The sequence below is a fragment of the Palaemon carinicauda genome, chromosome 22, assembly GCF_036898095.1.
Source record: "Palaemon carinicauda isolate YSFRI2023 chromosome 22, ASM3689809v2, whole genome shotgun sequence".
Taxonomy (NCBI): domain Eukaryota; kingdom Metazoa; phylum Arthropoda; class Malacostraca; order Decapoda; family Palaemonidae; genus Palaemon; species Palaemon carinicauda.
In genome coordinates this window covers 87784435-87809091 of record NC_090746.1, presented here as the reverse complement: position 1 = coordinate 87809091, position 24657 = coordinate 87784435, and the positions used below count along the sequence as shown (strand labels likewise).

The 24657-nt window shown below is 41.1% G+C and overlaps 1 protein-coding gene across 5 annotated transcripts in view; it reads left to right on the top strand.

Annotated features, from left to right (window-relative positions):
• Positions 1-24657, top strand: part of kto (kohtalo) — a 276697-nt gene that overhangs the window by 25235 nt on the left and 226805 nt on the right. For all 5 annotated transcript variants that reach the window (XM_068346482.1, XM_068346481.1, XM_068346480.1 and 2 more), the window contains exons 3-7: positions 96-199; positions 471-558; positions 6724-6886; positions 17187-17399; positions 19748-19869. In XM_068346482.1, the coding sequence (XP_068202583.1) occupies positions 96-199; positions 471-558; positions 6724-6886; positions 17187-17399; positions 19748-19869 (690 nt within the window). The remainder of the gene's footprint in view (positions 1-95; positions 200-470; positions 559-6723; positions 6887-17186; positions 17400-19747; positions 19870-24657) is intronic.

Here is a 24657-nt window from a genome sequence, read left to right as displayed (position 1 = left end):
TGTTATTGATTTTATTTCAAATTAATTAATTGTTTTGGAATATGATTTTATTTTATTTTATATAATACAGTATTCTAATTTTCCTTTTCTTTCAGGTGGCTAATTATTTTAATGCAATACTCAAGAAGAAAGCAGAATCTAATCAACTGCCGGATACTGCAAGAAAAAAACAACAGATTAATATAAAAGACAATTTCTGGTAAGTAAAGGCATTTGATATCATTTATAATAATGATAATAATAATAATAATAATAATAATAAGAGAAGGGTTTTGTATCTGTTAGTGTGTCTAGAGATTTAGAATTGATGGGGAAGACCAACCCCATGGACATGTTTGCAACATCCCTCAATAAGAAGATAGAGAGGGGTTTTACTCACTAGTTCTGGATTATTTACATAATTAACTGTCCTTCACTGTACTGTACAATGCAGCATTTATTTCTTCATGTAATACATTCTCTTCTTTCAGGCTTGTAACTCCAAGATCAAAAACTGCCATAGAAGCTTGGTTTAAAGATCTTTCTGGTTCAAAACCTCTTACTTCATTAGCTAAAAAGGTGAGTTTTGCATTGCTACAGTGCCTCACAATAGGATTCTCTAAATAGGTTTATTTTAAGAGTTAATTTACGATTTTGTTATTAGTTATTTTTGTTACTAGAAAGAAAATTTAATTGGCTTAAAACTTGAGAAACTATTTTGTGCATTTAGCATGAATAATGAAATTAATGTATTTATTTTGCTTCAAACTTAGTGCCAAAACGTATGGTTTAAAAAAGCTATTGCACTGTATACTTAGATATTGGCAGTTAACCAATAATCCTTTGTTTATACCAGTTGATGTTTTGAAATATTTAGCTTACAGTGGCTGGTTGCTATTTACATATCAAATTCCCAAACTTTTCTTAACTGATTGGCCAATGGCTGATTCATTTATATTGCCATATTTATTTTGTCTTAATTTCTTGTAGTGAGAGAAATCTCAATAGAGTAGAAATTTATATTAAAGACCTTCACCTCTTCAAGTGTTTTCACCTGAAAAGTCATTTTGGACTTGCTTATCCAAGTCCAAGAATGGTATGCCCTTCCTTAGCAAATGTTTAAAAGTGGAAGCACATGTTGAATTGGATTCAAGGCGAATGCAAGACTTAAAAGTTGAAGGTTCATGATATTAGATGTGCTGCTACTGCTTCCCTTAATTTCTGTAGGAATCTGTCTTTGGAAAGGGTTTGACCTTCAGCTCTGGCATACAAAATTAGTTTTTTGTTGTGCGAATACAAACCCTCGTCATTTATTTTGGGTTAGCTCATTTATTGTTTTGATGTGACCAAATTGAAGAAATATATATTTGTTCCTACACTCAATACAAACCCTCATTCTTTACTATAGGAGGTATTGTAGGGCGAGCTGGAAAATACGGCAGAAAACCTTAACAAGGTCGTTAACGACCGGGCCGGTAGTTATCCATCTGTTAGGGGTGGGGGACTGCCGGTCGGTAGCTACTGAATACCTTCAATTGAATTCTAGCCGTCGCAGTGGTAACACCGCTGCTCCTGCTTTTGTTTGACTCGCAGACTAGCTTTCTTTAGTGTGTTTTTGATTAACTTTTTCTTTTTTTTTTCTTTATTAGATGTGATGTCCTCTATTATGAGGAAGTGTCCCGGGATTCCCCCGAAGTCTTGTGGCACATTCATGTCACCACCGGAGGTGGATCCTCATTCCCTATGCCCTTCGTGCAGAGGTCATAGGTGTTCTGAAGGCTCCCCCTGCCAAGTATGTAGAGAATGGTCGCCCTCTCAGTGGGATAAGTTCGTGAAGAGGAAGAAGAAGAAATCCAAGAAGGATTCGATACCTCCAGGTTCGTCATCGAAAGGTAAGGAGTCTCGGGCCTCTTCTTCGGCCTCTCGATCGCTCCCTTCAGACTCTTCCTTGCCTCCTTCCTCCGGGGCCTCCTTCCTCCGGGGGTAAGTCAAGGAAGAGCGGCACCATTAACTTAACCACCATTCCCCCTGGTCAGGCGGATCACGTTGCCCCTCCCAGTGGGACAATTTCTTCCACCATCGGGAATAACTCTTTTACCGCTTCTATTCCAGATCACGTACGAGCGGTATGGCCTGCCCTTGGACTTCCTGGTTCTCCTTCGGTGGAAGTGTGGAACCAGTTCCTCGCGGGCACAGTCTTACCTCAGGTCCCTTCTGTTTTGGAACCTTCGGGAGTTCCGGACCTCGCCTACATCCCGTCAACCCAGTCGGCGGCCGCTGAAGTGTCGGCAGATGTAGTAACTTCAGCTCCCGCGGCGTCTACTTCCGCTTCTCGCTTGCGCTTCTATGAAACCTCAACGTCGCAAGCGCGATCATCGCTATACCTCCCCCTCCCCCTCCTCCTCCTCCTCCTCATTGTCTTCGTCCTCCTCGGAAGATAGGAGGGGGAGAGAGAAGAGGAAAAGGAGAGCTCGCTCTCCTTCGCCCAGACGTTCTCGTCGGAGAGGGAGGCGACATAGGAAGAGACGTTATCGTTCTCGCTCTTCCTCGCCTTCTATCTCTTCACGAAATGTCTCGCCGAGAGACGATAAGCGCTCTCATCATAAACATAAGAAGAGTGCATCCTCGCGTCATCGTTCTGTCTCGCGATCGTCTTCCTCTCACGAGGGATCATCTAGGCGCTGTAAGGAGAAGAGCACTAGGAGACATTCTCGCTCTTCGTTACGAGAGAGTTCTCCTAAGCGTAATAAGCGCTGCGTTGGAGCGATTTTTCATCTAATCGCGCCCGGAGCGCGACCAAGGAAAGAGAGCACTCTGAGCGCGATCCCTCTCCTTCATATATTAACATGAGGAGCTCAGATCGCTCTAGGGAAGCGAGAAAGAGCACTTCTTCTCGCCGTCGCTTCGTATCAACAGAGAGAGAGCGCTCCCGTCCTTCAACCTCCTGATCGCTCAAGTCTCCGGACATATCCGCATGGGGTCATTCACCTCGCCCTCGCGTTTCAGAAAGAACAGCTCCGGTTCCCGTACTTCCTAACGAGTTACGGAATATGAGCCTCACGAGAACTTCGAAAGAAGACGCAGCGGTTCAACCCTTCTTCTCGGTTGAAAACAGGATAAAGGCCTGACCGCCGATCAATGCAACCTCTTACTGAGACAGTACTGTTAATTCGGTCGCCTTCGCCTAGACCTTCGACTTCCAGGCAAGATCAGGCGCGCGCGGCGCCAGAAGCCAGCGCTCAGCCTTCCCTTGGAATAACGGCTATGGATTATTCTATGTCGCCGTTACCTCCAGACACTCGGGCTTCTATCACCCTCCCTCGCGTGGAATTAGCGCGACCGGAAGATTCCTCGGAAGAACAACCATCAAAGAATTTAGAGTCCTCCTATCTGAGGGCTCTAAGAACGGGGATTTACATCTGTCACCGTGACATACCGATGCTCCAGCTTTAGACAGACTATGTCGTCCTCCACCTAATCCTAAGACCAGAATCGAAATTCCCTGGTCTATTCACACTGCAGGCTGTCTGAGGAAGGTCTCACAGGCGGTCTTGGAGGAAACGGGTTCCTTGAAGTCTCAAGGATCCCATAAACTTCTGCAATTTCCATTTTCGAGGCAGAAACGTTTTTACAAGGTCAGAGACGCCAACCCTTCTCCTCTGACCATGGATCCCCTCACAGCAAGGCTCACACCTGGCTGCTCTGCAGAGAGAGACTTTTCTCTCCCAGTCTCCTTCACCGCCACAGAAGCCTCGGCAATGGAAGCAGCGTCAATGTCCCTTCTGGAGGCATTATCCTGGTTTGACACGTGGTCAGGCACAGTCGGCTACCTAGCGAGTCACGAAGACCTATCAAACCAAAACTCCATGCAGTCCCCGCAGGAAGTCCTAGCGGCTGGGGCCAAAACAATGGACTTCCTAACTGCTATGACTGCAACCATGTGGGGCAACTTGGAGGGTGTCCAGTCTCTCCTCAGAAGCAGAGGTTTTTCAGAGAAGGTGGCTGAGCACATGTCCAGGCACCTGCGCTAATCTTCCACAAACCTCTACCAAGCAAGATGGAGAGTGTTTGCAGCTTGGTGTAGAGGGCAAGGCGTGTCTCCACTCGATCCCTCTCTTCCATTAGTGGCGGACTTCCTGGTGTACCTCATGGAGGAGAAACTCCTCTCAGTCTCGGCAATTAAAGGCTATCGTTCAGCCTTAAGCCTTATCTGTAGACTGAGAGGGGTTGACCTTTCCACCTCAGAAGATATCACCTTGTTGATTCGAGGTTTTGAGAGATCTTGCCCTCCAGTTGAGATTAGACCACCACCTTGGGACGTGTCCCTGGTCCTACGTTCCTTGAAGGGACCACCCTATGAGGCCTTAAATGGGGCCTCTGACTACTTCCTAACTCTTAAGACCATCTTCCTAGTAGCTCTGGCCTCGGCAAAAAGGGTTGGTGAACTTCATGGTCTATCCTACGAAGTCACCTATTCTAGAGGATTGGGGGAAGTCTCGCTTAACTTCGTGCCAGGCTTTGTGACCAAAACTCAGAATCCTTCATCGGCCGATGAGAGGTTTAGAGAATTTCAATTTTCCAGCCTCAATAGGGTAACTCAGGTTACTGACCAATTGCTACCATGCCCAGTCAGGGCGCTAAGGAAATACCTGAAGCGCACCAGACCTTTCAGACCACGCCTCCGTCATCTCTTCCTCAGTACTAACAAGGTAAAGAAGAGAATCTCGCGCAACACCATCTCTTTCTGGCTCAAGAAAGTTATTGCGAGAGCCATTCACGGAGACCCAGAGGCAGCTCAACCCAAAGCCCATCAAGTTAGGGGAGTGGCTGCCTCACTGGCGTTTAAGAAGAATTTTTTAGTCTCCCAAGTCTTAAGAGCTGGAGTCTGGAAACGCCAATCTACATTCACCTCTCACTATTTATCTGATGTGACACATAGGTCTCTAAACACCTTTTCTATAGGCCTATTGTGGTAGGTCAACAGGTGCTGTAGCTACCTTACGCCCTGCCCTTTCAGGGGACAGTAGCCATTGGTCGAGGATTCTGTGTTACACTAGGTTTTAGAAGGACATCCATCTATCTTCTGCACCTTCCTTCTTCCTCCCATCTGGGTATCCTAGTCTGTAACCAGTTTCAGCTGGACTCGCCAATGGAAATAAGGTATGAAACTCATCTGACTCCTCTCACAGGGTATAAGTTATACTCATAGTCAAGAGGGTTCCCCTTTTCAAGGTCAGGGGAATCCTAAGTATGATAGGCTCCGAATTGTATGTTCCCGACCCTCTTCATCCTGAAACTTTTGTTTACACATAATTACAAACTTTCAGTCATGCTAAGATTATGGGGTTCTACAAAAAAATTTAATGGGAGATTTTTTCATCAAAAGAGTAGTCTGAGGACTTTTTTCCCTAGGAATAGGGAACTCCTCGTCCACCCTGACCTCAAGACTGAGTCTCCTCTAGTAAAGAATGAGGGTTTGTATTGAGTGTAGGAACAAATGACAAACTTATAACAGAGTTTTTATTTTTCCTAACATACAAACCCGAATTCTTTACACAAATCTTCCCTCCGTCACCGCCCCCTAAAAATAGTCCTGGCTAGAATCCGATTGAAGGTATTCAGTAGCTACCGACCGCAGTCCCCCACCCTTAACAGGTGGATAACTACAGGCCTGGTCGTTAACGACCTTGTTAAGGTTTTCTGCCGTATTTTCCAGCTCGCGCTAGAATATCTCCTGTAGTAAAGAATTTGGGTTTGTATGTTAGGAAAAATACAAACTCTGTTATAAGTTTGTCATATTTCTTCAGTTTGGTCATAACAAAACTATAACAGAACTAACCCATGATAAATGATTCATGTTTGTATAAGTAGAAAAATACAAATGACTTTTAAGATTTGTAGTATTTTCCCAGCACTATATGAAGTAGGCCTCGTTTACATATAAAGATTGCTGAGCATTAAGCATTAGGTCTTATAATAGCTGCAGGTGATGTACTGGATTATGTGGTTATTTAGGTGTGTACAGTGTACAGTACTGTACAGGATAGTTTTGTATTGGTTATACTAAGTATAACCAATGCAAAACTAACTGTTATGGGTTAGTTTAAAATTTACAGTTGTTTTATCCCCCCTTCATGGCATTTATTTCTTTAGATTTCTCAATCTGGAATTGGGTTATGTTGCAAAAGGGGAAGTTCTTTATACCTTTTAGATTGGTTTGTGCAAATGTTAGTTTGGGTTAGTTTTCTGTGTTAGGCTCTTTCCCCCACTTATCCACTTCCATAAGAGTATGGGACTCCACAAGGTGAACCAAAGCTAAGGCTCATTGATTGAAGTAGACAGAATTTTGATAATAAAATTGATCATTTTGATACGTACATGTGGTTCACCTAAGTTCTTTCCTCTGTCTACCACCACTGATTAGTTATGTCTGTAGTTTATATTTTTGGTTTGAATTTAAATATGAAGCACAGCCATACCTAGAGTGTTTACCAAAGAGTGTCACATATAGTGTACCCAACCCACCATAACATACTAAGGGGAAAGGCAGTTGGAGTGAGGGAGAGTGGAAAGTTTTTTCTATTTTTCAATGATTGATAAACATGAAGGAAAGATTTGGTGAGGAAGCTTGGTAAACCACAAGTATTGAAATAAAAAAAATGTATTATTGAAATTCCATTCTTTTTTTTTATATTCATTTCAGTTATATTTGTCGTATAGTTTGGTTAATCTTAACTTTTACAGATTCCAATCTTCAGTAAGAGAGAAGACATGTTTCTAACATTGTGTGAGTACAGTGTGCCATTCCTGCGGGCTACTTGGTTTATTAAGATGACTTCTGCATATCATGAATCAAAAGTAGCTGAATCAAAGATTAAAAAGCGTCAGCAACCTGATATAGCACAAGGTAAGAATTAAGTTTTAGAAGATTGAATATAAGATACAAATTGTGATTTAGTATTTTTCTATATCACGTTTATAGAAGGATGTGTAAATGTATAGTGATGTTTTACGTTTGATATGCAATTTTCTTAATAGCCCAAATATGATTCTAGCAAAAATAAGTTTTAAGATTTTTAATAAGAGCTGCCTTCGTCATCTTTCAACCTTGTTAGTCCCACTGTATCACAGGGTCAGCTGCTTGAGTCAACTTTTTCCATCTATTTCTAATCATGTATCTTCTCTCAGTCCCACCTCATCCCCACCCCTCCTCCCACATGCATTCATGTAATCTGCTGATGTCCCAAATGCCTCCTCCCCTTCACTGGCATGTTATTAGCTTTCTTGATTGGTTGTGCCTCCTCTCTCATTACATGGGCATAATGTCTCAAATGAGCTTCCCTAGCCTTCTCCTTTACATTACATATACTGTACCACACATTCTTTTTATATCTAGGCTCTTCCTCCTATCCATTAGTGATATTCCAGCTATCCATCTCATCATCCTCATCTTGGTTCTTTCCAACTGTCCCTCCTCTTTCCTCTTTAAATACATGTACCCAAGTTTCTGCCCCATATAATAATATAGGTCTAATAACTGTTTTAAAAATTTTGAATTTGACCCATTGCGGCAAATTCCTATTTAAAACAAATCCAGTTACCACTCTCCATTTTCAAAATGATTCTTTCACCTTATGTCTCACTGCTTTCTCAGTTCTTCCCTCATCTGTTATCGATCCCAAGTAGTTAAACTCATTGATATTTTTCAACACTGCATAATACCATCTTCCCCTTGAATGTTTACATCTTCATGTCCTTTTCTATTACTAATAATGAACTCTGTTTTAGAATATTTACTTTCTATCCTTTCCTTTCTAGGGCTCCTTCCCATGATGAAAAAATATCTTGCAGTTCCTTTGCTTTAATGACTAGATCATCCACAAACATTAGTTCCCTCAAATTTTTGTTCCTTAATTGAGAAGTCAAGGTGTCTATAATGATGAGGAACAAGAATTGACTCAGAGCTAATCCCTGATGAAAACCAACCACCACAGGGAATGCCACAGTATCCCCATATTTTGTCTGTACAGTAGTTCTCTCTATCATACATCATCCTCACTAACCTTATTAACTTCTCAGGTATTTTTCTCTTTCTTAAACACCAAAAGACTAGCTTTCTTGGTTCCATGCCATATGCCTTTTCAATATCTACAGAACTTATGTGAAATTTTACATTTCCTTTGAGATACTTCTTTTTGTTTTTTCTTACTATAAAGGTAGCATCCACCACCCTCTCCTTTCATAAACCCAAACTGCTGCACTTGTCTAACAACTCTCTCAACCTAACTTCTACTATTAATTCTAGTATAATGAATACAGATTCCAAAAGCTTTATTCCTCTGTAATTCCTACAGTTTAACATGCTTCCTTTTTGTTTATACAATTTAATCATCCAACTGTCTTCCCAGTCCTCTACATTTTCCAGTAGTGTGTTCACCCAGTCTATGTCCAGATTTCCTAATGCCATAATCATTTCAATTATTACCGTAACTTTCTTGCAGCTGTATTTACTGTATCTTTTTTTATATGATTCTAAACTTTACTCTCTCTCTCATCTTTGCTATTGGTCCTCCTACTGGAGGAACATTTCCTATTTCTTCACACTTATTCTCAGTGTTTAATAGTTATGAGAAATAATCTTTCCATCTTTTCTAGATTTCCTTTTTCGTCTTTAGTACTTCCAACATCTGCATCCTGCTTGTCGTTTCTTCTCCCCTCTGTATTTTTGTAGATTATCTTTCCTCCCTCCGGTGTTCCCATCATTTAATACTACTGTACTCTCTTTTGGCCTCTCCCTTTGCAATAATTCACTATTTGCTCCTGCTTGACATACAAACTGTCCCCCTTTATTAAGAAGATTACTTCAGCACAACATGGAATCAGTCCGTTGAAATGTATAACAAACAATTATCCCTTCTCAGTTGGTTCTCTCATAACGTTAGCCTCAACCATTGTACTATTCACATGTATTCGCAGCGCTCTTGAAACTGTAAACTCTTTCTCTTACAGTGTTTTGGTTGTTGATAATAAGGTTTGGAAACAGGAAATTTGTGTTTGTTGAGGGAACATGACCAAAGTTCTCTGTTCCTTGAAAGGGGCCTTGTATGAACCGTTTAAGTTAGCTGCTGACAGGAAGCTTACCCTTAAAGTGGTATGCTTGCCTGATTCCAGGTTCACTTCTTTTTAGATCTCAAGCCTTAAAGAGGTAACCAATGATTCTGATCAGTTGCTTTTGTGTCCTGTGAGAGTGCTGAGGCACTGTCTCAAGCATATGCACTCGTCTTGTCCCTATATACAACCTCTCTTTGTAATTACTGGAAGAATCAAGGAGAAGGTGACCAGAAATATTTCTTCTTGAATAAAAGAGGTCATCGACTGTATACTTAGACCCTCATCACCTTCTCCAAGGGGGAAGCAAGTTAAAGCTCATGATATTAGGGGAATCAATATGAGCCAGTATGACCCTACTGTTTAGTAAAGAACCTTTCTGGGGCATAGGTATTCCAAGTAGGCATTTTAAAACAACAAACAATGTTTACTGCCCATTACCTGCTGGACTCTACCCACAGGTCTTTAGATACATTTTCTGTAGGACCTTCTGTAGCTGCACAGCTGGTGGTATAGCTACTATGGCTCCTCTTGCAAGACTTTTAGCTGCAGATCGAGGACAGACGTTATGTGTTAGCCTTAGGTGAAAGTAAGAATAACTGGACTTTTTTTTCCCCTCCCCTCTCTTGGGGTACAGCATCAGAAATCCTGTCAGCTAGGTCAGATTTGTCTCTAGATAAGCCCCTCTCAGTGTGTTGTTGTTTTATTTCATGTTATAGAAGAGTTATCCCCATGCCCCTTACAAGGGTGAGTGTGATGTAACCAGAGAAACCCATCAATAAATGAATACCACATGGATCACTGAAACCCATTACATATATATACCTAATGTTACAACACAAAGACATTCGGCTTATTACTCTTTGTTGCAAGGGCCCTAGACCTTCTGGTATTACTAAACCACTGGTACACAAAGTGTAAGGATCTTTAACTCTTTCCGTATTCCATGAGGTTGGACATCCTGTGACTTCCTCCCTCCTAAGGATGAGTCTCCTATGTAAAGGGCAAGGCTTGTATATATACTGGAACAAATGACAAATATGGAAATAATTTGTATTTTTTACTAACTATACAAACCTGAGTCCTTTAATCATACTTGCCTGCCTAGAAAGTCCCAGCTGCAATCAAGTGATTTGTCACTGAGGTAGCAGGGGGTGGAGGTTATTGCTTCCCTGCTACCGGGTGATTGTTTACATCTTGTTTTAAGATTTTAATTGCCTTATACTCCAGCTTCGCTGTTATCTCCTATGTAAAGGGTGTAGGTTTGTATCATAATCATCATCATCTCCTCCTACGCCTGTTGACTCAAAGATTTGTATAGTTAGGAAAAGTAAAAATTACTTCTAAACTTGTCATATGTGATAATTTCAACTGTTGCTTTTCTATCTATGTCTTGGAAAAGGTATGATTATAAAGCTAGAGGTTGGTATGTATACAATTGAGTAAAATTGGCTGAAGTTGTAAGTAATTATATTTGGGTTATGTGTTGATGTTCCTGGAAGATTAGATATTGCTAGCTACTTTTTAAATATTTAACTTAGCCGGTGAATATATAGCTGCAACTCTGTTGCTCGACAGACAAACTCTACGAAAAAACTCGCCAGCGATCGCTACACAGGTTGCGGGTGTGCCCAACAGCGCCATCTGTCGACCAGATACCCAGCTCTTATGTAAACAAAGACTCAATTTTCTCTCTGTCGACGTGTCGACAAGTCGTACTTTACTCGCTGTTGCTAAACTGGAGTTTTTCACATCATATTGGTGAAGTACTATATTCTGGTTTTGAGCTTTCGCAATGCAGGTGTTTTATCTTCATCTTAAATCTTGAACTCGTTTTGGATAGATTTAATTATGGTGACAAAGAGAGTATGGACTTTCTTTCACTTTTAAATGGCCGACCCTTCCCTTAGACGGAAGTGTGTTTAGGCTTTTAGTAATTTTCTTATCACGTTATAAATTATTTATAGATTTTCCTCTATATATTTTATATCTCTCCGCCTTTATTAGGCCTCTTCGATTAACTTTCCATTTATTATAAACATATAAAAATAAATTTTAATGTTTTGTTTATATGCGACCTTTCCTGAGAGTAGGCGGTCCTAACTTGGAAACCGAAGTTAATCAACGTTGAGCCCTTTATATCGTAAATAGCTTTTAAAGAGCTAAGGATTTAAAACTTTTTAAATGTAATATTTTATGAAAGAATTTCTTTGATAGTCTTCTTACTGTTTTCAAAGATGAACTAACGTTTAGTTTATTTATGCTACGCAGTTGTTGACGTTCAGGACGTTCAACATGCGCTCTATCGTTACGATAGAGAGAGAGTGTATCACGGTTTCACTTTGCAGTAAGAGTAAATCGATTCTGACGTTTTGTTCATTCTTTCTTAGCTTAAATGTTTTAAATTCTATTTTAAAGGAACTTTTTATTTGAAAAACCTTTCAGTTTTTTCCTTTAGTCAAATAACATGTTTTTTTGACGAAATATAATTGGGCTCTTCTCTTAGGTGCGAAATCAAGAGAGAAAGAGAGAGAGAGATAGAGACGGAGGGAGAGAGAGGAGAGAAAACGTTCCGTTCAAGCGGGTAACGTTGTTCTCGAGTTACTCTCGTCCCTAGTCTCTGTACGGGGAGGAAGGATAAAACGTTTTTAGTTTTTTATTCTCGTCCCCAGGCTATGTGCGGTGAGAGATTGAAAACGTAGTTTATATGAACTAGTGTTTAGTCTCTTTCCCAGCCACTGATTTTTTTTATCTTAAAATATGTTTTCTGTTTTTTGCTGGTATTAATGAGCTTGCATTATACGACTGATTTCGCAATTACTACCTTTTAATGAAGGGTAGAATTGCGTGTTTCAGGTAGAAATCAGTAAAAGTTTCGATTTCAGTGAAATAAGTGCAAAACAGAAAATCGAAGTGATAAAGTGATATGCGCAAAGTGTTACAGTGTTGCGTACGAGGGTTCGTCTGTTCGTGCCTGTCGTTCACCTAGTCCGGGACCTCTTGCAAGCTCCCAAGCCCAGGGGAGAAGTAATGTCGAACGACTTATGGGTTCGAGAGGCCTTGATCAACGAACAGACGTTTCCCTCTATGGTATCGGGTGTATCTTACCAAGATCTCCCCTACCATAAGACGAGAGAGACGTTTTTTCTCCTCGTCATCCGAAGGCTTTTCGCATAAGAAACCTGTCACAAGGTTTCGAAGCCCTTAAGCGAAAGTCAGTCCTTTCAGGACAGGTCCAGCGTCCTGGTTACAGCCATTAGGACAGCTCTGACCCTATGCAGTCATCGGATAACTGCTCGCCGCCTAACAAAAGCGTAACACAGACTCCGAGTCTTTTTTGTTGGCAAAGTGTTGCGGTCACAGACGTTACCCTCGTCTCTTACCACAACCATTTCCGTTGATCCTTAATGGGTTGTATGGCAAGACATGCAGAATATGCTTGCCTCCCTTATGGAAGACTATTCTGCCGATTAGTCCGTTGAGTCTAGCCGTTTATCTAATCGATATCCTGGCTTTCAGCCAACCTAACGTTCCTTTGTGCTTCCTGTTGACGTTGGCGTAGCTAAGTCACGTCAGTCAGGTTGTTTAGAACCACACTCGATGCGGTCTTGTGTGGATTTTCAGCCGCATTTGGACGTTAGGCCACTTGCTGATGCTCCTGTTGACGTTCAAGACGTTCGCTAACAATCGGAGTTGACTTGTTTTGACGCTGTGCGTCAACCTCCGCATTCTAGAGTTGTTTTGACTGCTCAGTCTAGGCAGTCAAAGCAGTCTCGAGTGGACGCTGTGCGTCCTCACGCACCTGTTGTGGTTGACAGTTCAGTTGTTGACAGTTCACAGACTGTCAAGCAGTTGCATGACGTTGCGTTCTGGTCCGCTACTAATGCACCAGTGAGTGTGGACTCTGCTTGTAAAGCATTGCCACCACGGTAGGTCTCTCCCTTGCTTGAGACTCAGCTTTTATCGGACAAGGTTTCTGTAGATGAGGAAGTTGCTGTTCCCCCTCCTACTGATATTCCCTTGAGGACTCTGTCAGATGGAGAGGAGCCTAAAGCTGCTTAGCCCCCTATGGACTTTAATTAAATCATTATGATTTTTTTTAAGGATCTTTGTCCGGATCTTTTTGTAACTGCTGCTCCTCGTTCGCCTAAACGTCAGAGCTTACACTAGGCCTAACTACTTCGAAGCCGTTGTTTTTAAGCTAGTGCTCTCTCGCTCTCCTAGAGAGCTTTACGTTGGCTAGGCGACTGGTTTATCACCAGGAGGAGTTTGGGGGATACAGCCTTTGCTTTCCCTTCTTTTAAACTGGCTTATAGAGCGAGAGTCTGATATGACACGAGAGAAGTTCTCGGCTTGGGAGTTCATGCCTCTGCCCAGATAGACTTCTCAAATCTCGTAGACTCTCCCTGGCGCCTGGCCAGGAGACGCTCCAAGTTTTTTACAGGTCAACTTCACAGCTGTTTTCGAGCCTTTGAAGTTTTGCTGTACAATTATGTCATGCATAAACAAGGCTTTCAGGGATGGAAAGCGGTACCGCCTCAGTCGCTAACCCCGTCTGTTGCCGCACCTGCTCCCGTAGACCCTAAATGGGCTTTGCTGCAAGACATGCAGTCCAAGCTTGCGTCCTTGATAGAGGACTTTAATGCGGAGAAGGTTGCTGCCGAACCTTCTGGCCAACAACCTTCCAACCGGTCGGTTGTGCGCCCTGTTGACGCTGAGGTAACCTTCTCGCGTCTGCCAGTTGAGGTGGTTCCTCCACCGATGCGACCCAGTGTGGGTTGCCAGCCGCACGTTGACGTTAAGCGACGCTCGGAGGTGGTTGTTGACGTTCAGGACGTTCAACAACCAGCAGAGGTGACTTGTTTTGACGCAGTGCGTCAACCTCAGCAACCCGGTAGGGTGTTGACTGCACAACCCAGACGGTCTAGACAGTCTAGGGTTGACGCTGTGCTTCCTCGCGCACCCATGGTTGTTGACAGTTCACAGACTGTGCAGCAGTTCCATGATGTTGCGTCCGGCTCCGTCACGCATGCACCAGTGCGACCGGACTCAGCGAGCCAGACGTTGCCCACTCCGTTGCCGTTTCCTCATCAGTTTTCGGATGAGGAACCCTCTGATGAGGACGTTGCTGAACAACAAGACGATCAGCCCCCAGAATAGATCAAGCCCTGCTATCCATCCAGAAGATGCTGAAGAAGGAACGCTGCTCAGTCAGGCTGTGGATGAGTCTGGTAGGGACGCTGTCATCCATGGAACAATTTGTGTCACTAGGAAGACTACACCTCCGTCCTCTTCAATACCATCTAGCTTTTCACTGGAAAAAGGACAAGACGCTAGAAGCGGTCTCGATCCCGGTTTCCGAAAAGATAAAGTCTTGTCTGACTTGGTGGAAGGACAATATCAACCTAAGAGAGGGTCTTCCCCTGGCTGTTCAGACTCCCAACCACGTTCTCTTCTCGGACGCATCGGACGTGGGCTAGGGCGCGACACTAGGCGGTCGGGAATGCTCAGGACTGTGGAACTCGAGTCAGAGGAGCCTGCATATCAACTGCAAGGAGCTGTTGGCAGTACATCTGGCCTTGAAAAGCTTCAAGTCTCTCCTTCGAGGCAAAGTGGTGGAAGTTAACTCGGACAACACCACGGCCTTGGCGTACATCTCCAAACAAGGAGGTACCCACTCACTGACGTTGTACGAGATCGCAAGGGACCTGCTCATCTGGTCAAAAGGTCAAGACATCTCCCTAGTAACGAGGTTCATCCAAGGCGACTTGAACGTCATAGCAGATTGTCTCAGTCGGAAAGGGCAAGTAATTCCAACCGAATGGACCCTCCACAAGGATGTGTGCAAGAGATTTTGGGCCACTTGGGGTAAACCATCCATAGATCTCTTTGCAACCTCGCTGACCAAGAGGCTTCCAATCTATTGCTCTCCAGTCCCGGACCCAGCAGCAATACATATAGATGCTTTCCTCCTAGATTGGTCACATCTGGACCTCTACGCATTCCCACCGTTCAAGATTGTCAACAAGGTACTGCAGAAGTTCGCCTCTCACGAAGGGACAAGGTTGACATTAGTTGCTTCCCTCTGGCCCGCGAGAGAATGGTTCACCGAGATACTTCGATGGTTAGTAGACGTTCCCAGAAGTCTTCCTCTAAGTGTAGACCTTCTACGTCAGCCACACGTAAAGAAGGTACTCCAAAGCCTCCACGCTCTTCGTCTGACTGCCTTCAGACTATCGAAAGACTCTCGAGAGCTAGAGGCTTTTCGAAGGAAGCAGCCAGTACGATTGCTAGAGCAAGGAGAGCGTCTTCCATTAGAGTCTACCAATCGAAGTGGGAAGTCTTCCGAGACTGGTGCAAGTCAGTTTCTGTATCCTCGACCAGTACCTCTGTAGCTCAAATAGCTGATTTTCTCTTATACCTGAGAAAAGGACGATCCCTTTCAGCTCCCACTATCAAGGGCTACAGAAGCATGTTGGCATCGGTCTTCCGGCATAGAGGCTTAGATCTTTCCAAACATAAAGATCTGCAAGACCTCCTTAAGTCTTTTGAGACCACCAAGGAGCGTCGTTTGGCTACCCCTGGATGGAATTTAGACGTGGTACTAAGATTCCTCATGTCAGACAGGTTGGAGCCGTTACAATCAGCCTCCCTGAAAGATCTCACTCTTAAGACTCTTTTCCTGGTATGCTTAGCCTCGGCTAAAAGAGTCAGTGAGATTCATGCCTTCAGCAAGAACATCGGATTTTCGTCGGAAAAAGCCACTTGTTCGCTGCAACTTGGTTTTCTAGCCAAAAATGAGCTGCCTTCTCGGCCTTGGCCTAAATCTTTCGATATTCCCAGCTTATCGGAGATCGTAGGCAATGAACTAGAAAGAGTCTTATGCCCTGTTAGAGCTCTTAAGTTCTATTTAAAGCGTACTAAACCTTTACGAGGCCAATCTGAAGCTTTATGGTGTTCAGTTAAGAAACCATCCTTGCCTATGTCAAAGAATGCTTGGTCAGACTTTATCAGATTGTTAATACGAGAAGCTCATTCACATCTGAGTGAGGAAGACCGAACTTTGCTTAAGGTGAAGACGCACGAAGTTAGAGCTGTAACAACTTCCGTGGCCTTTAAGCAAAATATATCTCTGCAAAGTATAATGGACGCAACCTATTGGAGAAGCAAGTCAGTGTTCGCGTCATTTTACTTGAAAGATGTCCAGTCTCTTTACGAGAACTGCTACACACTGGGACCATTCGTAGCAGCGAGTGCAGTAGTGGGTGAGGGCTCAACCACTACAATTCCCTAATTCCTTATCCTTTTAATCTGTCTCTTGAAATGTTGTTTTTTTATGGGTTGTCCGGAAGGCTAAGAAGCCTTTCGCATCCTGGTTGATTTGGCGGGTGGTCAAAGTCATTTCTTGAGAGCGCCTAGATTAGGGGTTTGATGAGGTCCTGTTGTATGGGTTGCAACCCTTGATACTTCAGCTCCTAGGGGTCGATCAGCATCCTAAGAGGATCGCGAGGCTCCGTAAGGAAGACGTACTTAAAAGGCAGAGTAATTGTTCAAGTCGACTTCCTTACCAGGTACCTATTTATTTTGTTTTTGTTATTTTGATAACTTCTAAAATGAAATAAAAAACTCTTAGCTCATAAAATGTAAACATATATTACTGGTCTCTACCCACCATCCTGGGTGTGAATCAGCTATATATTCCCCGGCTAAGTTAAATATTTAAAAATGATATTTTGATTATAAAATAAATTTTTGAATATACTTACCCGGTGAATATATAAATTAAATGACCCTCCCTTCCTCCCCAATAGAGACGCAGTGGGACGAGGAGAAAATTGAGTCTTTGTTTACATAAGAGCTGGGTATCTGGTCGACAGATGGCGCTGTTGGGCACACCCGCAACCTGTGTAGTGATCGCTGGCGAGTTTTTTCGTAGAGTTTGTCTGTCGAGCAACAGAGTTGCAGCTATATATTCACCGGGTAAGTATATTCAAAAATTTATTTTATAATTAAAATATCATTTTTCATAAGTATTAAATCAAATGCAGCCATTATTTCAGTAAGTTTGGCTTTAGCTCACCATTTTTTTTTTTTTCCAGAATGGACACAGACATTAACTCGCCTCCTTCGAGAACAACACAATAAGATTGCTGAAATGTACCTTGGGAACAACAATTCAGCTTCAGCCACACCCTCCGCAGGTTCAACCCCAAATGCCAACATTCCTTCAGGTTCTTTAACACCAAATAGTGCTACATCTGCAGGAATCACTTCAACGACACAACCCCCTCAATCATCTCCTCACAGCCAAGGTACTATAACGTGTTTTAAAGTTTGTGTAGGTTTACCTGTAACATGAAAATTGAAGGGTTTATTTGTAAAGGATGTTTTTGTATGAGGATGCTCTGATGTTAGCATTATTTTAAATTTCTATTTCTGTTTTAATACTTTTTTTGTGTGAAAAAAATCCTCGACTGAAAACTGCTGTAATTTCACAATTATAGTCCTGGCAAAATTGTCATTATGAATAGTATTTTGATGAATCTTACCTGTATGGTCACATTCCTAATATATATAAGGCGTGAATTTTTTTACCTTAACATAAAAAAATAGAATTATTTCTATGAATCTCCCCCAGTGTTCATTTGTTCCTACACAAATACAAACCCTCTTCCTTTAAATAGGATGAGGATGAAAGTGAAGCTGGAATACTGCAGTTAAAAATTATAACAAGGTGTCAAAAACCGGCCAGTAGCGGGGAAGCGTCCTCCAACTGGCTCCCTGACAAACTACTTTGATAGCAGCTGGCTGTTGACAAGCTTTACTTTCTTTTTCCAGTGTAATAATGACAGAATGTTTTGAGAATGCCGGAAAAGATGCGGTAGTGTCCATGAGCCTTTTTACGGAAATGAGTCTTACTAGGAAATAAATTTAGAGTTATCTGTTATTTTCTTCAAGTTAACAAGAAGAGGGTCTTTTAGCACTTAAGCAAATGCATTTCTAGTAGCTCAAGTCCAGCTGATTACTGCCCAATTTCCATAACTCCCACAATGTCTAAAGTTTTGGAATATCTTTTGACAAAACGTCTAAATAGATTTGCTGAAGGTAATCATCTGTTCCCTAGTATGCAATTCGGCTTTTGTAATGGCCTTGGAGCATGTGATGCTCTTCTTACAATCTCCAATACTGTACAGGAATCCCTTGATTATGTTCTGGAAGTTTGTATGATTGGCCTTGATTTTAATGTTGATTTTAACCGTGTTAATCAAGAGGTTCTTGTTTACAGACTCACAGTTGGGAGTAAGTGGGTTTTTCTTAGCATCTTATTGAATTTTCAAGTAATAGATCACAAAGTGGTTGTTGGTGGGCACCATAGTGAATATACTAATGTGATATATGGTGTTTCTCAGGATACATTACGGTCCCGAATTATGTGTGTTCGAATTGTGCGATTCTCCTTTATGCGGTTGCTAGTTTTCAAAAATAAATTTTCTGTATCTGCAAAGCTGATCAAAGTGTGCAAGTAAAGCACCACAAAACGTATCAAATCTATTGTCTTTTCAAGTATATTTGTAGCCCTAGGTATGGTGCCTGATAATAGATACAACTAAATGATATTTACCTTACATTTTATTAATATAATTTCACAATGAATAGCCCATTTAAGGAAAAATTCCATAAAAAAATGAAATCGACTTTTAACCATGCGAGTCCAGCTGACAAATTGTAAACAGAGTTATGGTTACATTCTTGGCAATCTTTATCTTTCTCTAACCTTTTGATAATGGTACAGGGTAGTGTTAATGATGGTATATTAAAGCATTATTTTTGTTTAGTAGAGTATATATAAAAGCTTTATTTTTTCCTTGTGGGTGTTCAAGATTTTCACACGTAGGCTGGGTTTGTTTATCGGCAGTGAATAGCCTAACTATTGGTAATGAGTCGGCAATATTTTCTGTCATATATTTTAGATAGTATAGATTTGCTATACAAAGATTTTTTTGTGTGTAGTACACGATATATAAAAAAACTCTCGCTCTCTACTTTCCACTCTATTCATAGCCCCCTTTCTCTCTCTCTCTCTCTCTCTCTCTCTCTCTCTCTCTCTCTCCTCTCCTCTCTCTCTCTCTCCTCTCTCTCTCTCTCTCTGTGTGTAACAAATAAAATCTTAGTTCACATTTGGCAACCTGAGTTTAAGAAGGAAATTAACATGGCCATTGTTTGTTGTGGTGAGTATCAGAGCAATTCCTCACTTCAGGTGGTACAAGAAATAAACAAAAACACGGCATTTGATTACGACAGCTGATTCTCTCTCTCTCTCTCTCTCTCTCTCTCTCTCTCTCTCTCTCTCTCTCTCTCTCTCTCTCTCTCTCTCTCTCTCTCTCTCTCTCTCTCTCTCTCTCTCTAATAATTATGATGATTGTAGTAAGCATAGTGATGATGATAATGTAATCATTTATTATTGTAATAATGAAGGGAATATACTAAAGCTTATGTGCACATTTATTACTTCCCAACTGCTTTAAAATGAAATATATTCTAGTCATAATTGTAAAAAACAGGATAGGCTGTATAGTTTCATGATCTTGTCTCATAAGCGTCCACAAAATATATTAAAAGCAAGTCATACTTTTTCATTAAGTTTCTTCATTTTTTGCAGGAATGTCAGGGTCATCTGGTGGTCTTGGAAGTGGTGGAGCCACTGGTCAAACGACTACAGCACAACAAACGCAATTGCGATACTGGAATTACTGCCTTCAGCTCGCTCATTTTATGTACCAGGTAAATTTTATTTGTTTCTTAATTATCCCATTGCATGTGAGAGTCCAAACTTGTGTTTAGTGAATCCCCCCAACATATTTTTCCATTTTCTAAAGAAAGTAGTCTGCTGGTTGATAGCTTTTTGCCTCCACCTTACAGATCTAGAAATTAATCGGATAAGATTTTCCATTTTCATGATTCTAACATTTAGGGAATAAGGGTTCTGTTTCTGAGGCATTTTAGTGGATTGCTTCATTAGTTTAATATTATTTCAGTGACTCCTGCATGTAGTTTACCTGACATCATCAGTGAACCTCTCTCATATTGATGTCTACCATTAAGAAAATTCTTTTTTTTCCATACTCCCTCATTCCAATTGTCTTCCCCCTAGTATGCTGGTTGCAAGTGCCATCTTTGGTTCTCTATGGTAAACAATGTAGACATGGTTACACTTCATATTCTCAAGTGACACTTCTACAAGGATGCTCTAGTTGTTTAAATTTTCAGTTTTGAGTTTTATAGTGTTTTTCATTTGTTAGATACTGTAGCTCAAATGAATGCAGGTATGTCCTCTGCAGGTTTAAAGATTTTTGTGTTGCTGAATGTTTAGTAAATATGTTAGATTGCAGGTAAAAATAAAGGTGTGGGGTTGCCCTAAGATTCATCCAGCCAAGGCTTAGGCTTCTGCTGCTTATAAATATTAAGGAAGCATAATTTCCAGTACATGTATAGGGTCTTGACGAAGGGGGCTTTATCCTGCTGGTCTATTGCTGCCTTTGAATATGAATTGTAAGTTTCTAGAGTATGGATCTAACAGATTGCAACCATATCTGATGCTCTTTGTCAGTATTTCAGTTGTCTTGGTTGGTATCAGGTTCCAAGAGTAAGGAATTGGGTTTCCTGTCTGTGGTCACCGGAGCATTTTGCTTATTGTTATATAGACGGGATGTTATGTGGTTGTTTTCCATAATCCGGAGTGCTGAGCTTACCAGGCCCATCTCTGGATGTAGAAGGCAGTGAAAAGCGCTCTCTGCAAGAGTCCATGTCCTGTTAGTGTGCAGACTGTTTGAAAGTCTGTACATTGCAGTGTCATATTCTACACCTAATACTGTTTGCAGTAAGAGTCAATACTGTATATAGACTAGTTACTTGGCCATTATCATGAATCCTTACACCTTCACTGTCCTATATCTAGTTGCACATGGAGTATATTGGTGTCCTTTGTGTTAGGATAGGAAATGAAGTGAGCGATTGTTTTCCGGTGAGAGTGGGGCTGAGACAGGGATGTTTGATGTCGCCTTGGTTGTTTAACTTGTATGTTGATTGAGTGGTGAGAGAGGTGAATGCTCGAGTGCTTGGACGAGGATTAAAACTGGTAGATGAGAATGACCATGAATGGGAGGTAAGTCAGTTGTTGTTTGCGGATGATACTGTACTGGTTGCAGACGCGGAAGAGAAGCTTGGCCGATTAGTGACCAAATTTGGAAGGGTGTGAGAGAAGGAAATTGAGAGTTAATGTGGGTAAAAGTAAGGTTATGAGATGTACGAGAAGGTAAGGTGGTGCAAGGTTGACTGTCATGTTGAATGGAGAGTTACTTGAGGAGGTGGATCAGTTTAAGTACTGTACTTGGGGTCTGTTGTTGCAGCAAATGGTGGAGTGGAAGCAGATGTACGTCAGAGAGTGAATAAAGGATGCAAAGTGTTGGGGCAGTTAAGGGAGTAGTAAAAAATAGAGGGTTGGGCATGAATGTGAAGAGAGTTCTATATGAGAAAGTGATTGTACCAACTGTGATGTATGGATCGGAGTTGTGGGGAATGAAAGTGACAGAGAGACAGAAATTGAATGTGTTTGAGATGAAGTGTCTAAGGAGTATGGCTGGTGTATCTCGAGTAGATAGGGTTAGGAACGAAGTGGTGAGGGTGAGAACGGGTGTAAGAAATGAGTTAGCAGCTAGAGTGGATATGAATGTGTTGAGGTGGTTTGGCCATGTTGAGAGTATGGAAAATGGCTGTCTGCTAAAGAAGGTGATGAATGCCAGAGTTGATGGGAGAAGTACAAGAGGAAGGCCAAGGTTTGGGTGGATGGATAGTGTGAAGAAAGCTCTGGGTGATAGGAGGATAGATGTGAGAGAGGCAAGAGAGCGTGCTGGAAATAGGAGTGAATGGCGAGCGATTGTGACGCAGTTCCGGTAGGCCCTGCTGCTTCCTCCGGTGCCTTAGATGACCGCGGAGGTAGCAGCAGTAGGGGATTCAGCGTTATGAAGCTTCATCAGTGGTGGATAACGGGGGAGGGTGGGCTGTGGCACCCTAGCAGTACCAGCCGAACTCGGTTGAGTCCCTTGTCAGGCTGGGAAGAACGTAGAGAGGAGAGGTCCCTTTTTTTGTTTCATTTGTTTGATGTCGGCTACCCCCCAAAATTCGGGGAAGTGCCTTGGTATATATGATTATTATTATTATTATTATTATTATTATTATTATTATTATTATTATTTTTACTTGCTAAGCTACAACCCTAATTGGAAAAGCAGGATGCTATAAGCCCAAGGGATCCAACAGGGAAAATAGCTCAGTGAGGAAAGGGAATAAGGAAATAAACTACAAGAGAAGTAATTAACAATATAACAAAATATTTTAAGAAGAGCAACAACATTAAAATTAAATTTTCATTTATAAATATAAAAACTTTAGAAAAAAAAAAACAAGAGGAAGAGAAATAATTTATAATTTAGAATAGTGTGCCCGAGTGTACCTGCAAGCAAGAGAACTCTACCCTGACCATGGTGCAGAGACTATGGTACTACCCAAGACTAGAGAACAGTGGTTTAATTTTGGAGTATCGTCTAAGAAGAGCTGCTAAAGAGTCTCTTCTACCCTTACCAAGAGGAAAGTAGCTACTGAACAATTACAGGGCAGTAGTTAACCCCTTGAGCGAAGAAGAATTGTTTGGTAATCTTAGTGTTGTTAGGTGTATGAGACAGAAATTTTATGTCGTACTATGTTGCTGAGTTTAGCAGTGGAAGGGGCCATGGAGATGCTTGATCGTGTCTCATTTTTCCTTGTGAAAATATCCTGAATTCAATACTTCTTCTTACCTTACTTGCTCCTAACTTCAGTAAAAAGATTTTGCCTTCTCAGTTGAATATAAGATTTGTACTCTTTTTACAAGGGACAGCACCTCATAAGCCCTTTTAGCCTTCTGACCAAAACTTGCTTCACTTGAAATGGATTTAGAGGCCCCGGTTTCACTGAGGCCAGTTGCATGACAAACTTTCCTTTACTGTATTATACTTGCATACATGGATAGCGATATCACATAGGAGGTTTTTGGGTTACAATGGCTTCGAGTTACAATAATTTGCTGTTATAAATGGTTTCCATAAGGTATTTAAAAGACCAGTGTAACTCATTTTTGAGTAACGATGTTTTATTCACTAAGTACTTGCCAATGCGGAGAGCAGCCAATGCTGTTGCCTTGGCGCCGCGTAGTAGTGCATTACGCGTCACTTTAGCACCAGTTCACCATCTTAGCTTATGTTATGCATTCAGGATTCTGGTGTTGCTCTTTTATGGCTATTTTTGTGCATTTTTTTTTTGCTTTGCATCATATCTGGAGATTATAAGGGAGAGACTTATAATGATAATCCATCCAAGAAGAGGAAAGTTGTTATGATGGAATTAGAAGTGGACATAGTGGAGCGAAACGAACAGGGGGAGACGCTGACGAACAAAGGTGATTCATTAGATCCTAGTTGTTTTATGGTTGCAACTATCATCAAGGATAAACTTTGTATCCATGGGCATGGGAAATTATTACATAACAATGCAGTTGGATCATTATTGAGATAAGAGGTTAGTAGCGGTCTGGTTGGATGAACAGAATCAGCAACGGTTCTAGGAATTCTTGCCGCATACATTTTCGCCGTAGGACTTTTTGTCACGGACTTTTTGCCGTAGGAAACTTTGCCGCTAGGTATTTTTGCCGTAAGGAATTCTTGCCGCAAATTGCATATTACTTTTATAATTTAAAGGTATATGAAAGAGTTGACTTATAAAAAAAATAAGTATAGTGGCCTACATACATACATCTAATGCGATGGATGGTCTCTGATAATTAGCTCTTACTTATGAAGTTTTAAACAAGCAGTTTTAGCCCATACATACACTCCACTGGTCTTTGATAAATAGCTCATGCTTATAAAGTTTAAAACAAGTTGTTTATAAACAAGAAGTATACATACCTACTTACATACACACATACTTCTAATTAGCTCTTACTTAGTAAGTTTTAAACAAGCAGTTTTTAGCATACATACATACACTCTACTACATACATGAATGCCGTATAATTAATAAAATATATCTAAATTATGAGTATAAAAGGGTATGAGAATAAGTGTGTTATAAAAACTGAAAGTTTATTTATTTAAAACAAGTAATAAATTTAAGAGCAATTGAAGTTACAATAAATATTCAAATATTCATCATTGTCAAAATAAAATCAATAACAAAGGTATTACAATATAGAAGGTTTATTTATTTAAAATTCAAAATATTTGAAAAAAAAAAAATTAATTAAGTTTAGAATGAGTGCAAATTCATTGCAATACTCCGTAAATAGTGTACTTTACGCTGAAAATTATGTCTCGAAACAATTCTTTGTATTCGTACATAAACATCTTTGCATTTTTTCTTCATGTGAGATGCTTCGCCACGTTCAATATCAATTCTTTTCTTTTTTGCTAGACTCTCTTCGTTTTTCAAAAGGTTAATTAATTGTCAAATATTTGGGTGGATATTTGTAACAGAACT